A 16,571-nucleotide genomic window follows, 5' to 3' on the forward strand; every position below is an offset into this window, starting at 1 on the left:
TATCATCCTATAAGAATATGTTTATTCTTAAATCTTTATGCATGCCTTTAATTATTTCCTATGGTAGATTCCTAGAAATGAAATAACTAGGTTAAGGAAAGAAATTACTTGGGGCTGGCATTGTGACACAGTGGGTTAAGCTGTGGCTTGCAGTGTTGGCTTCTCATTTTGGAACCTGTTCAAGTCTTGGCTGCTCCACCTCTGATCAAGCTCCCTATTATTGTGCTTGGGAAAGCAGTGGAAGATGGCTCAAGTCCTTGGAGCTCTTCAACCCATGTGGCAGACCCAGATGGATTTCCAGGCTCCTAGATTTGGCCTAGCTCAGCCATGGCTGTTGCAGCCATTTGAGGAATGAATCAGTGGATGGAAGATTCTCTCTCTCTCTCTCTCTCTCTCTCTCTCTCTCTCTCCCCCTCCCCCTCCCCCTCCCCCTCTCCCTCTCCCTCCCTCCCTCCTTTCCTCCCTCCCCCTCTCCCTCTCCCTCTCCCTCCCTCCCTCCTTTCCTCCCTCCCTCCCTCCCTCTCCCTCTCCCTGTCTCTGTAACTCTTTCAAATAGATAAATAAATCCTACTAAAAGTTTTTTTTTAAATTTTAAACAAGAAAGAAATTACTAGCATTTGATGAGGTCACCCACTCAGATGCCATGAGATTGTGATATGATATGGGGTAGAACATGAATGTGACAAATATTTCCTTCTGCAGAAAACACCTCACTATTCCAAAATACACCTGAATACAAAAAGCCAAGATTTCTACTTCCACCTGAAATATCACAATTTGTCTATATACACTGAACATTCTGTAGAGGAGAGAAACTGGTACAGTCTGATCATCCGAGAGGATGGGAAAAGTATCTCCAGCATAATGGTAAGTTGAGGAAATTGTGTAAATAAATTGCCATCTCAATGTAAGATGGCCATTTCATCAATGTCTTACTAAGGATCTGACTGATGAGCAAATACCCTGATTGCAAGTCCCCTTTTGTCAGCTATAACTGATTTTTTTCCTGTCTTCTATTGCAGGTAAAGGATATGGAAAATGAAACAACCTATGGGATGACAGCTATAAGGTTTGGATGACACTCTCTTCCAGTGAATCTTGAGTCTCCTCGTTTGTTGGGGCTTCAGATGAACAGACCTCACAGTCTAGTTGTTCTGAACAGGAATTATCTCTCCTAGAGTGCCAGAGGTGCTGGTCTCTGAAGGCATTTTCCAGGACAGTGAGAGCAGAGAGGCGTGCTGTCTCCTGTGGGGTTATGCCTGCCCTCTGTGCTCCACAACATCAGTTTCTTCTGAGCAGCACACACTTACTTTGTTCTCAGGAAAATAACAGTATTTTCCTCTCTGCGATCACAAAGAGAAAGTTAGAAGTGGGAACATAATTCTCTCTTCATCTTTGGTAGCTGGATATCTAATTTTTTAAAGTATCTTTTTTATTATAAGCCTATCATGCATCATGTATCAAGTATCATGGTACAGTTATTTGGGGTCAAAAGACTTGGTTCTGAATCCAGATAAGATTGATGATCTTATCAGAAAACAAGGGACAGTTACAGAGATGAAGCAACAAAGGCCCTCTGCTCTCTGTGGCAGGAAATAGGTTTGAAATAGACAAATACACATGCCCATGACCACCAAGATCAGGTGGTTGCTGTTGAGAATAGCTTTTTAGAGAACTCTGAAAAGTCTGAATTTCACTCAAGGATAGAATAGTCATAATCCTTTGCTTTTGAACATGCTTTAGAGAAAGGAAATGGCTCAAAATAAATAAAACTGAGGCCAAGAGCCAGAGGGCCATAGGCCTGAAGAAGGGGGTAATAAGGGGCACTTTCTAGTCAATGCAGGATAATCTAAGGCCCAGGAATCAATATTTACAACTCTAGAGGAAACGGTCCTTATCCCTTGGGACAGAGAGCAAGACCAAAGCTATCAAAACCTAAATGCACCAAAAAATCACCTTGAGGAAACCTTCTAGGAGCTCAGTTTCAGAAGACTAGAAAAATGGTTCTGGATAGATCCAAGATTTCTGCAAAACCCCAAACAACGATAATATCCTACCATGGGCTAGGGGTCTGAGTTTTGCATACATCAAATTGGACTTCATATGTAAGAGGATAAGGCAAGTAAATACTATTGTATCATATGTATATATATATAATTATATCTTTATCTATACATAATTATCTTTCTTTTTTTAGTAAAGTGTCAGTTGATGAATTCCACCGTTATGAGGAAGAGAAATTGTGTGCAGCTAAGATAGACTAGTGAGGAAATTTAGATTTCCATGGGTGATCATGATGGTATCCATCCAGGTAGAGCTCTAAGTGAGGATGTGACGGATTGTAAATTAGTACTTCAGGAAGAACAGAGTTAGGAGCAGCTACTAATTACTTTGCATGTGTGAGTTCATTCATTTGTTTAGCTTACAATTTATATTAATTGCCAGTATTCTAGGCCCTGGGGATATAGTGATTTTAAAATGTCCTCTTATGTGTGCTTGTCTGATGTGTAAATATTATCTCTGCCCTCAGGTTTATTAACACTTTGCAAGAAAATGTCAACATCTCCCTGGGTACAGATATCTCCCTCAATGTTGGTGAAAACTATGGGGTGTCTGCTTACAGAACTGTGCAAAGAGGAGAGTAAGAGCATTGACCTTGCGCACACTTTTCTCAACATGGTTTTTAAATGCTATCTTTGTAGGGGACTTGGGTACCTCTGGGCTAATTTTGAGTACAAACTCCTGCTTTTTCAACTCTCGCCTCCTTCCCTCAGTCTCATCTTTTTCTGCACAGATATATTGAGATCATGATTGTTGTGAAGGCCGTATTGTGTAATTAACAGACCCCATCTCTGTGAGGTTTGCAAAGTTTATTAATGGTTCTGGCTTCTACCCTTTGATACCTTCCTTTAGCACCTCATTACTTAGAGTTTACTGTTTCATGCTGTTTCCTTAAGTTGTAAGATTTGCATGAGAAAAGTTCACCTGAGCCTGAAGTCCACAAAAGGTGATTTGTGCCCTCTTTATTGCAATTTAAGAGTTAAAAGAACACTTGACAGACAATCAGGAGCTTATATCTGGGCAGATAACTAGGAAAATAACTCATGCCTAGAAATGTCTGTCTTCAGAGAGAAAACAGGTGATTTCACTGCTTTGCTCACCTTCCGTGGAGAGAGATCACTCCCCTAGAGAAGAGAGTGCATTCTGAGCTGTGATGTTTGTCCTGACCTGAACGCCTCCTGTTCCAGATACCCTGCAGTGCATTGTAAAACAGAAGATAAAGACTTTTCTTTGAATCTGGGTCTGCTAGACTTTGGTGCTTCGTACCTGTTTGTTATAACTAATGTAAGTAAATCACAGCCACCCCTGCTCCTTCATTTGTCTGTCCGTCTTTCTGGGAGACAATTTATCTTGAGCCATCATGGTGAGATGACAGTCTTCTCGATCCAGCCTCATTATGGCCTCAGGAAACAGCTATTATTTATGTTTTCTTGGCTGATGCCATATGCAGATCTCCCAGCTCCTGGAAATTTGGTCTGATAGCACATCACAGTCTGAAATGTCAAGTTGGGTTGTAAATATCAATCTCTACCCAAAATTTGGGTGGTCAGTTAACAGTTAACCAACTACAAAGGTGGTTCATTCTGAGGGTTATAAGGAAGACTGTTCGATGCCTCTTCCATAGCTTCTGGTGATTTGCTGGAAATTTGATATTTCTCAGTGTGTAGAAGAATCTGAATCTCGACCCCCACCACCACCCACACCTCCACCCCTGGTCTTTTTTTTTCTGTAAGGATACCATATGCCACCCTAATAACCTCATTTTAACTTGAATAATTATAGCTTAACAATGCCAATTGCAAGTAAAGTCACATTCTGGAAACTTAACATATGAGTTAGAGGGTGTTTCTGTACTATATTGTTGTATATTGTTGATTGTTCTGTCTCTCATATGCTGCTCAAGATAAAGGCCATATATGTTATTTCTGAATGCTAGCATCTAATAAGCAGCTACAGTAAGAGTCATAAATGATGAGCCTGGATGCCCAGTTCTTTCCATAGTCCTGTCAAGACTGGCTTGCATAGTGTTGACAAAAATAATAAAAGAATTCATCACCAATATTTAAAATTCAAGAGATTTCCCCTAAGAAGTTAGATTACTAACATTTCTCAGGAAAGAAAAAAGTCAAAAAAATTGATAACAGTTTCTACTGTATCAGTTGGCTAGGGCTTTAGTGGTTATGTACTTTAGATGAGACCTTTGCTGTCCAGTTCACCATAGTCCTTATTCCCATTCAGCCTGTTTCATTTGCTTAATTACCTGCCTGTGGGCATCTGAGTATCTGAAATTGATTTAGGAACCCTGGTCCTGGTCTTCTCTTGTGCTGAGAAAACACAAATAGATGTCTAGGTCTGTTTACCTTATCAACTAAAGCAAAACAGGACTTCTTTCCCTTACTGTTTTGAACCCCATGGTCTTTTAACTCAGAGAACTAAGAGCATTTAGATGACAAAGACTTCTGATCTCATCACTTTTGACCTTGATGTTTTAACTCTGCCATTTTTATTTCATAGTATATATATATATATATATAGATATTACACTTATTACCTATAATGGATTTACTTCAAGAATTACATATGCAATTTTTAAAATGTTATTCCATTTATAATAAAAGACATTGGTAGAGCTAATCTATATAAATCCAATCATAGTTTAAACCATGCATATAGAAAAATTATTTTTAGACAAACACACACATAAACACAAGCAAACCCTGAGTCTGGGATTGATATATTTGTCATTATTAATTTTTAAAATGACCCTAATAAAAGTTCTTTTTGAAGCCGGCGCCGTGGCTCAATAGGCTAATCCTCCACCTTGCGGCGCCGGCACACCGGGTTCTAGTCCCGGTTGGGGCGCCGAATTCTGTCCCGGTTGCCCCTCTTCCAGGCCAGCTCTCTGCTATGGCCAGGGAGTGCAGTGGAGGATGGCCCAGGTGCTTGGGCCCTGCACCCCATGGGAGACCAGGAAAAGCACCTGGCTCCTGGCTCCTGCCAGGATCAGCGCGGTGCGCCGGCTGCAGCGGCGGCCATTGGAGGGTGAACCAACGGCAAAGGAAGACCTTTCTCTCTCTGTCTCTCTCTCTCACTGTCCACTCTGCCTGTCAAAAAAAAAAAAAAAAAAAAAAAAAAAAAAAAAAACCATAGATTGCATTCAATTAAAAATGTCCTTTAAAAAAAAAAAAAAAAAGTTCTTTTTGAACAAAATTCTACTGTAAAATTACATATTTTTGACAAAATTTGAATTAAAAACAATAGCTCTGGAGCAAGTGCCATGGTACATGGTACACGCCTATATCCCATATCAGAGTGCTGACTTCAGTCCCTGCGGCTCTGCTTCCAATTCAACTTCCTACCCTGAAAGGCAGTAGATGATTGCTCAAGTCCTAGAGTCCCTGCCACCCACATAGGAGACACGTTGAAGTTCTGGGCTCCTGGCTTCAACTTGGCCCAGCCCTGGATGTTGTTGCCATTGGGGAGTAAACTCTCTCTCTCACTTTTTCTCCTTTTCAAATAAATAAAAATGAATAAATAAACATTAATAAATGGCCAGTAAGTAGAATTTAAAATAGTAGGTTGTATTTGATATGTTTTTTAAAAATAATGATCCATAAATCTTCAATATAAAAATTCCCAAGAAAATAACTCATTCTGATAAAATAAATTTTAGCAAACTAAAAATTAAAATAGAAAATGTTAAAGTAGTTCAGTTATATTTACATAGAAAATGGGACAAGAAATTAAGCTTTATTTTTAAGAAAATGCTATCTGAAAGCATTTTATTTGTATAATTCGGATCCCACTTTATATTTAAAATGTTATTCAGGATCTGGGGTGAGTGTTTGATGCAGTGGTTAAGGTGCTACTTGCGACCATTTGGGGAATGAGCCAGTAGATGCAAGATCTCTCTCTCTCTCTGCCTCTGCCTCTCTGTAACTCTGTCTTTCAAATAAATAAATAAATAAATAAATCTTTTTTAAAAAAGATGCTACTTGGGGTACCTGCTTCACATATCAGAGTGCCTGGGTTTAAGTCCCAACTCCACTTCAACTTCCAGCATTCCTGCTAATGCCCACCCAGGGAGAGAGCAGGTAATAGCTTGAGTAGTTGGGTCACTATGGTCCATGTGAGTGATCTGGATTTAAAAAAAAGATTTTATTTATTAATTTCATTTATTTGAAAGGCAAAGAGAAAAAGAAGTCATTCATCCACTGATTCACTCTCTAAATGCCCACAACAGCCAAGGCTGGGCTAGTCAAAAGCCAGGAATCCAGAACTCAATTGGATCTTCCATATGGGTGGCAGGAACACAATTTCCTGCTGCCCTGCCGGGGTACACATTAGCAGGAAACTAGAATGGACAGCAGGGCCAGGACTCAAACCCAGACATTCTGATTAGGGGTGCAGGTGTCCCAAGCTGTGCCTTAACTGCAGCTCCAAATGGTCTTCCCCAGACTTCTGGCTTTGGCCTGGTCCCACCCAAGCTATTGCAGGCATTTGAGAGTGATCCCCTGGATGGTAGATCTCTGTCTCTCCATCCTCTCTGTCTTTCAAATAAATAAAAATCAATTTATTCATTAATTAAAATGTTCAGGATAAAAATGCCCAATAAATCAAACTGTAGAAACCCAAACTGCAATATCCATATATTCTGCCATTGAAGGATTCTGTCAATAGTGATATCTGACTGCCTGGAACCAGGCAAACAAGTGTCATGTTACCAAAGGAAATCTCAAAAAGCTGGAATTGTATAGAAATGTTCAATCTCTTATAGGTAGCAGAAGTATGAAAATAAAAAGGCAGCACAGATATAAGATTGTAGAATGCTGTAGTTGGGAGTGTTTACTTGAGATCACTGACAAACTGGTTTCCTCTTTCTAAGAGCACCAAGCAGGGACTTCAGGCCTGGAAGATGGAAGACATTCCAGCCAACAAAGTTTCCATTGCATGGCAACTGCCACAGTATGCCCTGGTAACAGCTGGGGAGGTCATGTTCTCTGTCACAGGACTTGAATTTTCTTATTCACAGGTAAGTGTTTGCAAGTGGAATGGAGATAACGCTTGAAGAATGATGAGTTTTAATCATGGCACCACTTTAAATAGGTACATGATACTGATCAAAACCTCCATCCCTCCTGACCTTGGGTTCCTCATTATCTGAACAATCATCTTGACTCTCAGGATCAAGACCTTGCAGCATAAGGGTCTATGCTGTTCAGATTGCCCACGTTCAATTTTGGCTGCTTGACTTCCTGTGTAAACTTGATCAAGTGAACTGTGTCTCTAGTGCTATTTTTATTTATTTATTTATTTATTTATTTTTATTTATTTATTTATTTATTTATTTATTTTTTGACAGGCAGAGTGGACAGTGAGAGAGAGAGAGAGACAGAGAGAAAGGTCTTCCTTTGCCGTTGGTTCACCCTCCAATGGCCGCCGTGGCTGGCGCGCTGCGGCCGGCGCACCACGCTGATCCGATGGCAGGAGCCAGGAGCCAGGTACTTTTCCTGGTCTCCCATGGGGTGCAGGGCCCAAGCACCTGGGCCATCCTCCACTGCACTCCCTGGCCACAGCAGAGAGCTGGCCTGGAAGAGGGGCAACTGGGACAGAATCCGGCGCCCCGACCGGGACTAGAACCCGGTGTGCCGGCGCCGCTATGCGGAGGATTAGCCTAGTGAGCCGCGGCGCTGGCCTCTAGTGCTATTTTTAATGCCTAAAATAAGGATGCTAATAGAACTTATCTTTTAGGGTTACAATAAAGATTATGTGATGTAGTGTATTCATACAAACAATTAAGAGTTTCTTTTATTCTTACCATCCCCTGAATCTATATGAGAGCTAAACTTAGTAGGGGAAGTTCGAATCTGGAAGCTCAAGTGGGAGAAGTTTCCTGGCTACATACACGGGGCACCAGGGCGGTATAGTTAGTTTGTTGACTTACAAACTTGTATCCTCACCAGGCTCCCTCTAGCATGAAATCTGTACTCCAGGCAGCGTGGCTGTTGACAGTTGCAATTGGGAACATCATCGTGCTTGTTGTGGCACAGTTCAGTGGTCTGGTACAGGTATGGAACTGATGGAAGAAGGGATGGATGTTGACCCTGTTTTCCCTCCAACTTCCTCTTCTCCCATTTTCCCATCTCTCTGCTTCCTATATCCCCCACTCAGTGCTGTGACATGAGATGGGTTAGATACACAGATTTTGCCAGGAGAGTAGACATATGTAGATAGCAACACTGACCGTCATACAGCTATGTAAGAAGGCTGTGAACCCAGTGTTCTCCCAGAAAAGGCAGCCTGAACTGGTGATCCCAATTTGCTCCCCAGTCCTCACCCTGTAAAGCTTTCTTTGATTTCAGGTTTCTCTGTATTTTTTTCCTTATATTTATTTCTTCTTGCAGTGGGCTGAATTTGTTTTGTTTTCCTGCCTCCTCCTGGTGGTCTGCCTGATCTTCTCCATCATGGGCTACTACTATATTCCCATAAAGTCAGAAGATATTCAGGGGCCAGAAGATAAGCAGATCCCCCATATGCAAGGGAACATGATCAACTTAGAGACCAAGAAGACAAAGCTCTGATGACTCCCAGGACTCTGCCCTGACCCCAGTTCTCGACCCCGGTCTCAACCATCACCAGTCTCCAAGCATATTTTTCTGCTATTGGATTAGGCAAGAAACATAGCATCATTTCTGAGCTGATCTTTCATGTTTCTTCTATGATAGAGGTATTTCCAGGACTAGATTTTCCAGTACAAATTTATACAAGCAGGGGATTCTGTTTGTCCATCTATTAGAGAACTCAGTAAACCTTGTGAAGTGTTGCTGGAGTTGGCCTGCTGTCTCCATATGGCCATTAAAATGCAAATGTATAATGGAGCTCAACCTCTGCAGGTATGTGAAGTTATGGGTAATTCCTTTACAGGCGCCTGCCATTGAGAACTGACCCTGCTGTTTGAGGTACTGATTTAGAGGCAAAATTGCAGAGTAATGGAGAAGCAGTATTTCAGTTTCTTTTTTTTTTATCTAATTTCTTTATAAGCTATTTAATTGTGCTATGCATAAAGACCTCAAAATGGTATGTATGGCATGATCTGGTCTAGAGGCCAACCTATCAGCCATCCAAGTTTGATAAGACCTTAGATGGTAGGAGTTAACAGAATGACATTTTATTAAGCCAGAGGAAATGATATATATTTGTGACTATGACAGTATCGTATCTACTCCTCCAAACACTCATTTCTCAGTGCCGATAGATCCTGGAAACCAGCTGAAAGATCGCAAACATAGTTCAGTGAAACAGGGACAGATAAAATTGTAGAGATCCTGATAAACCATTCATTCTCCTGTAGTGCACATTCCTCTGAGGAACTCCTTTGTTTCAACCCTGTACTGGGTCTTTCTGTGGACAGCTGTATACACTAGCTGTAATTTTGCAACCTTGCCCTTTCACTATAGCTTGTCAGCTTTTTCTTATTGTATATTTCTCTTGCTTATGGCAGCAAATCTTTAAAAACTTGTTTGCCTAAGTCCAACTTCCTTTTTAAATTATTCCATTTAACCTCAAAGTAGAGGTTTCATTTAGATAAAATTTCCTTGTTTAATTTCCCCATAATTTTAAAATGCCATTTCTTCTTTAGTCTTGGAAATTCCCTGTTTATTTTAAAAAGGTTATATTGTAGATGTTGAGGCACAGTGAGTTAAGCTGCCTCTTAGGATGCCTGCATCCCTTATTGGAGTGCCAGTTTGAGTCTGGCTCCTCCACTTCCCATCCAGCTTCCTGTTAATGTGCCTGGTGAAGCAGCAAATAACAGCCCAAATACTTGGTCCCCTGCTACCCACATGGGAGATCTGGTTGGAATTCCTGGCTCCTGACTTTGGCCTGGCCCAGCCCTATCTATTGCAGCCATTTGGGGAGTGAACCAGAAGATAAAAGATTTTTCTCTAACTCTCCTTCTCTCTCTGTCACTTTGTCTTCCAAGTAAATAAATAAATCCTTTTTAAAGGTTAATGTTCAATTTTCAGGTTCTAAAATAGTGATACTCTGCAAGAGGGCATGATCTTGAATGAGAAATCCTGTCAAAATCTGTGTTTGTGGGTGTGGCAGGGGGAGGGGAAGGTAGAGCATGAGGGCTTTTTATTTGTGTATGTGGTCATGAAGAAAAGTTGAAAAACATTGCCTTGCACAAAATGAATGAATCGGAAGACAGACTTGGGCATATCATGACTGTGCAGTGTGTTGCTGCTGGGAAGAGTTCTGTACCACCATAGACAGTCTTACTTCTGTTGATTTTACTCCGTTCTCATCTAGGACAGTGTTGGGTCTCACATTGTTAATATAACAAGAGAATTGGCTCTTGCTCCCCAGCCTTTGTACACTTTAGCTTTAATCACCAACGTGTCAGAAGTTCAGAGATGGCAGAAACACCCAAGTTTCCCCAGACATCTTCATGTGAACCAGACCCTACTTCTTTAGAACAAAGCCTGTTTACTTTTAAGCAGATCTAACCCAAGCTGTTCTATGAATATTGTTTTCAAGATTTGTTAACACTGTTCTGCAAATAAAACTATCTATGGGCAAATAAGTTTGGAAAATGAAGCATACTGTATCCTCTTCTTAACATTTGTCTATTAAAGGCTCTGAGAGATCCTACAGCAAAGACAGGCATTTTGGTTAAAATAACATGGCTCTGTGTTCTGCAGAACATGGGTGTAGGAAACATTGTTAAGCAATTCTTCCTTATGCTGAACTAAGAGTTTCCTCTTTGAAACGTCTTACCATTGATTTTTTTCTTCTAAAGCCATCAAGAAAAAGCATAACTCGCCTTTTCATGTGTCGGACTCTCAGCTATTTAGAAAGAGCTTTCACGCCTCTTCCCCAGTCATTAAGTACTCATCGAGCTACAAATTCTTAGTACCTGTCACGATTCCTCACGAAGCATACTTCTGTTCTTTCACCATCCTGGTTTCCCACTGCTAAAAAATACGCTGAAGCTGAGATATACCAAATAAGATTAAGATAACTTAATATGTGTTACCTGAAGCCTAATACAGCATTCCACAAGTAGTCTAACCGGAAGAACTAGCATCTACCTTTCTCCGAACAATACACCTCTGTTAATGCAGCATAAGGTAGCATTAGATGTTTCTGGAGACACTGTCACAGTGTAGGCTTGTATTCCAACACACTGGGCTCTCCTTACCCACAGGCTCTGTTCAACCAAGTGCTGATAGAAAATATTTCTTAAAAATTGTACCTGTACTGAACATGTACTTTTTTTTGGTTCCCATTATTCCTTAAACAATACAGTCTAACAACTATTCGCCTGGAATTTACATTATATTCAGTCTTAGACATAATATAGAGAGGATGTAAAGTATAAGAAGGATTTATGCGTGCTCGCTTCAGCAGCACATATACTAAAATTGGAACGATACAGAGAAGATTAGCATGGCCCCTGCACAAGGATGACATGCCAATTCATGAAGCATTCCATATTTTTAGACTTAGTGTTTGTCACCAATAAATGGTCATACTAAAAAAAAAAAAAGGATATATGCATAGGTTATTTGCAAAAACTATACCATTTTGAGGCCAGCGCTGTGGTGGGTTAAAGCCCTGGTTTGCAGTGCCAGCATCCCTTATGGGTGCTGGTTCGAGTCCTGGCTGCTCCATTTTCGATCCCACTCTCTGCTTTGGCCTGGGAAATCAGTAGAAATGACCCAAGTCCTTGGGCCCCTGCACCCACATGGGAGACCTGGAAGAAGATCCTGGCTCCCAGCTTCAGATCGGCACAGCTCCAGCTGTTGCGGCCATCTGGAAAGTGAACAAATGGATGGAAGACTTCTCTCTCTCTGCCTCTGCCTCTCTGTAACTCTGCCTTTCAAATAAATAAATCAATCTTAAAAAAAAATTACATCATTTTACATAAGAGACTTGAACATCTGAGGATTTTGGTGTCCAAGGCAGGTCCTGGAACCAATCCTCTGTAGATACTGAGGACTGATTGTAAATGGTGACTAAAGCCTCAACAATTTTAAAGAAAACCAGTGTAGTATATTTTATCATACACCTTTGTTTTTCCAACAGTTAAACGAATGAATGGCATGTGTGTGGGAACTTCTTCTGGGTCCTCCACGTGGGTGACAAGGACCAAAAACACTTGGGCCATCTCCCACTGCTTTTCCTAGGCATTAGCGGGGAGCTGGGTTGGATGTGGAATAGCCTATTTATTATGCTTGATCATTGACTGGCCTCCCTAATGTAAAACATTTAGCATTCCCTCATTGTTCTGTCCTCACAGCAGCTCCTTTGAGAAGATAAATTCTGGTAGTCTAAAATACTTCGACCTTGCAGTCAGTTCACGCATCTCTTGATTTGGGGGACAGTCCTAAATATTAGGAGATCTTCCTACTGAAGTTTGATTAGCTGACATCAATTTCTCAACTTTTAAAGGTACTATACAATGTTCTATTATAATTTTTAGATAAACACATATATTCTGCAAGAGGTATCTCAGTGCATGTGCGTGTTTTTGTGTGATTCAATATTTGGAGCAACCTAGAAAAAAAAAGCCATACAAAGAGACACACTCAAACACACTAGAAAAATCAATATGGAATTCTAAAAAGTGTACAAATAACACACAGTAAGGCCGAAAATAAAAAAGAGAACACACAGAAAATAAAATGGCATATATAAACTCTAACATGTCAAAATTATGTTAAAAAATCCATGGGCTAAATATACCATATTAACAGCCAAAGAAAAAAAGTCACAATAATCATAATCATACCAATTGTTATGGAAAAATCATTTGCCAAGATTCAATACCCATTCATGATTTAAAAACAAAAACAAACAAAACCTTTCAGTAAAATAGGAATGGAAGAGAATTTCCTCCAATAAAGGGCATCTACAGAATACCTACAGCTGACTATGAACTTAATGTTGAAAGAGCCAGTGCCTTTTCACTCAGGTCAAGAGTGAAGACAGGAATGTCCACTGTCACTACTGCAAATTCTAGCTGCGTGACACATACTCTCTCCTTACCCAAACTTTAGAAAAACTCCTGAGCTTCATTTTACCCATGGCCTCTCTTCAGCATACCCAGCCTAGTTTTAGCAAGATTTCTGCTAGGTCAGTTTGGAGAGAAACCCCCACCCTTAAACACTTGCCTTCCACAAAGCCCTTTCAGCCAGTTTGGCAGGAATCCCCCATGCTATTGATGTCTCCCTATAGTAACCTTCCATTCACTGGCCAACCTCACTGTGCTCGTTGGCTACAAATCCCAGCTGTCTTTGTTATATTCAGAATCTCGTCTCTATCCTGTACTGCGAGAGCCTTGATGCCTTTGCAATAATCCTAAAAAAAGTCTTTCTGACTATTTTAACAAGTTTCAGAGTGATTTTTCTTTAATAAATGTGGTAAGACAAACAGAAAATGAAAGGCATACAGATCAGAAATTAAACTATGTGTTTACAAGAGACAGAATTGCCTACAATATGTAGAAAATCTTAAGAAATGTACAAAAATAAACCCCTAGAACTAATAAATGAGTTCAGAAACGTCTCAAGATACAGGGTAAAAGTACAAAATTCAATTGCATATATATTTAAAAACAAGGAAATTAAAATTAAATTTACAACTAAGAATACAATACCATTTACAGTTCCTCAAGGACAAACACACTTAGGTGTACATCTAATAAATATGCATGATTTATACACTGTGAACCTCAAAAGAGTGATGAAATAAAAAGTCTAAATAAATGAAGAAATATGTATTCAAGGCTACATATTGTATGTTTCCATACATCTGACATTCTGGGAAAGACAAAACTTGTAAGGATGAAAACAGATTAGCAGTTGCCAGGGTTTGGAGAGAGGGAAGTTGTTGATCACAATGGACAGGCACAGAAAAATATTTAAGCTGATGGAACTGTTAATATATGGCACTAGGGTTGTGGAATATGGCAGTAGTTCTCAGCTTAGGATGATTTTGCAATGTCTGAAGACTTTTTTGATGGTCACAACTGAGGATGCTACTGGCATCTGGTGGGTAGAGGCCTGGGATGCATCTAATCAGCCAGTCATGGATACAGCAACCTTTTCTCCCATTACAAAAAGCCATCTAGCCCAAAATGTCAATAATGCAACACATTTGTCAAAAACTCTTAAAACCAAGGCTGGTGTTGTGGCACAGAGGATTAAGCCTCCCATACTAGACCGCCAGTTCAAGCCCAGCTACTCTACTTCTGATCCAGATCCTGGCTAATGCACCTGGAGAAGCAGCAGAAAAAGGGCCCAAGTACTTGAGCCCCTGCCACCCACATGGGAAACCCCAGGTAGAGTTCCTGGCTCCTGCCAACAGCCTGGCTGTTATTGCCATTTGGGGAGTGAATCAGTGGGTGAAGATCTCTCTCTTTCTCTCTCTGTCTCTCCTTGTCCATCACTCTGCCTTTCAAATAAATAAAGACGGCCAGATGGCCAGATGGCCAGAGATGCGCCAATCCAAAGCCAGGAGCCAGGGAGTTTCTTCTGGGTCTACCATGTGGGTGCAGGGGCCCAAGGACTTGAACCATCTTTCACTGCTTTCTCAAACCATAGCAGAGAGCTAGATCTGAAATGGAGTCACTGGGACTCAAACTGGTGCCCATATGGGATACCAGCATTGCAGGGGATGGCTTTACCAGCTATGCCACACTGCCAGCCCCTATTTTTTATGTTTTAAAACTATTTTACTCTCTTGCTCTCTCTTCTCTCTCTCTTCTCTCCTGCTTACTCTCTCTTCTCTTGTCTCTCCTCTCCTCGCCAGCTCCTCTCCTCTCTCTCTCTACTCTCTGTTATACTTCCTTTTCTCTCTTTGTTCCCTCTTCACCCCTTCCCTCTGGTCTGCTGGGTTTTCCCCCAATAAACCCTTTCCCTTAAAAAAAAATATTTTAAATCATGTTTAGCTGTCTTCACTAGGTTTATTTTTAAATGAGTTTAACAACCATGACTTTTACTCCAGAAGTATTAATTGATTCAGATAGGACAGGTCTAAGAATGTATTTTCAAAAGTAAGCAGACACTTCAACTTCTGGTTAAGATGGAAGAACAGGGACTGAATTATCATCCTCTTTGGCACAAAAAAAGAAAAACAGGCAAAGTATGTGAAACCATGGTTTTAAGGACAGATACCAGGCAACAAAGATCAGTAAACTCTGAGATGAGAAACCAATGAAATGAGCCATCCACCTGCTTTTGCTTACTCCCTTAAGAGAGGAATAAGCCATGAAGAAAATAGGTGTGTCTGAATTATCCTACAGAACACCCTGAGGTCAGGAGTCCAAGAAGATGAACGCAGCTGGAATTCACTGGACAAGAGCATCAGAGTGAGGAGGCCTGCGCAAAGAGAGAATCTCGGAGGTCTGTAGGAGGTGGGTCTTGAGTTTTCAGAACACTGAGTGCAGCACATGAGGGAACGCCCTCAAGCCAATGAAGTAGCTATTTGGAAGGACACAAAGGGACAGTACCTAGGATTCCGACTGGGCAGAGAATAGTGTACTTTTCTACAAGTTAGATTGGAAAGAATTAACAATTTACAGGACCTTGGGTAGAGCCCTGGACTGAACACTGACCTAGAACAAATCACACACGCAAGGTCCAAAAAGATCAAACTGTTTCCAGGCAACTTAATTGCATCCCAGAGCAAAGATATAAAAGATTTCTAAGAATATAAATGGTGGAATTTTTTGGCTGCATCTGATAGAATCTCTTAGTTGCAATCTTCTCCATAACGATATCTGTGATATGTAGGAGGAAAACAAAACAAAACAAACTACAACAAGAAAACCACCCAGGGAATTTATAACCATGTCATTCCTCAAATCCTGAAATCCCTGGACAGCCTACCCCATCTTTCAGATCTTCCTATGTTTGTGGTGTTGTTGTCCATGATTGTCTAGTTTTAAGTAGGGCTAGGAAGGAATGAGATACTGCGTCTTAGCCAGAACCAGAATTTTTGAGATATTGTTAAAGGTGCATTATAAACAAAATCTGTACGAGCTCATTTTGTATTGGTTATTCTCCTACTACAGTGGATTGTTTTTGAAATAAAATGTTTACTTTTCAAAAACCCAATACAACATGATTAGCCTCACTGAGAGTGACATTAATATTCACCATAGCAGCAAGGGAAGGTTTATTAAGTCTTTTTGGTTCCTGGGAAATCAGAAGGCCTGTACAGTAGCATATGGATTGTGTTGCAATGTTTCACTTGCAAAGCAACACACAGCCTCATTCCCAGGCTAGGCTGTGACTAGCAAAGTCAGCGCCATCCATCTATCACATGCCTGCTTTCTCCATTGCTCCAGTGCCTTCTCTGAGACACTAAGCCCTCCTGAAGAGGTGGATTTAGTCCACCTTAACTTCCCTGAAGTAACTGTACATTCCTTACTGTTCTGGCTAGGGAGGCAGCTTTGAGTCCTTCATTACTGGAAACAGAATGGACTGTAGAATAGCAGGCTC

The 16,571-nt window shown here is 40.7% G+C and overlaps 1 protein-coding gene and 1 non-coding gene across 3 annotated transcripts in view; both read left to right on the forward strand.

Annotated features, from left to right (window-relative positions):
- SLC15A2 (solute carrier family 15 member 2) overlaps positions 1–10,655 on the forward strand; it is a 40,969-nt gene extending 30,314 nt beyond the window's left edge. The window contains 7 exon segments of one of the 2 annotated variants that reach the window (NM_001082700.1): positions 703–867; positions 1,023–1,069; positions 2,531–2,641; positions 3,249–3,345; positions 6,947–7,093; positions 8,025–8,129; positions 8,466–10,651. In NM_001082700.1, the coding sequence (NP_001076169.1) occupies positions 703–867; positions 1,023–1,069; positions 2,531–2,641; positions 3,249–3,345; positions 6,947–7,093; positions 8,025–8,129; positions 8,466–8,642 (849 nt within the window). In that variant the 3' untranslated portion in view covers positions 8,643–10,651. 2 annotated transcript variants of the gene reach the window in all.
- An 801-nt stretch (positions 10,656–11,456) lies between these two features.
- LOC127483033 (U6 spliceosomal RNA) lies at positions 11,457–11,563 on the forward strand. Its single transcript, XR_007909007.3, has one exon. It is a non-coding gene; the product is annotated as a U6 spliceosomal RNA (small nuclear RNA).
- Positions 11,564–16,571: the final 5,008 nt, after the last annotated feature.

Source organism: Oryctolagus cuniculus, chromosome 4 (genome assembly GCF_051225735.1).
Source record: "Oryctolagus cuniculus isolate XC-2025 breed Fujian yellow rabbit chromosome 4, ASM5122573v1, whole genome shotgun sequence".
Lineage (NCBI taxonomy): Eukaryota > Metazoa > Chordata > Mammalia > Lagomorpha > Leporidae > Oryctolagus > Oryctolagus cuniculus.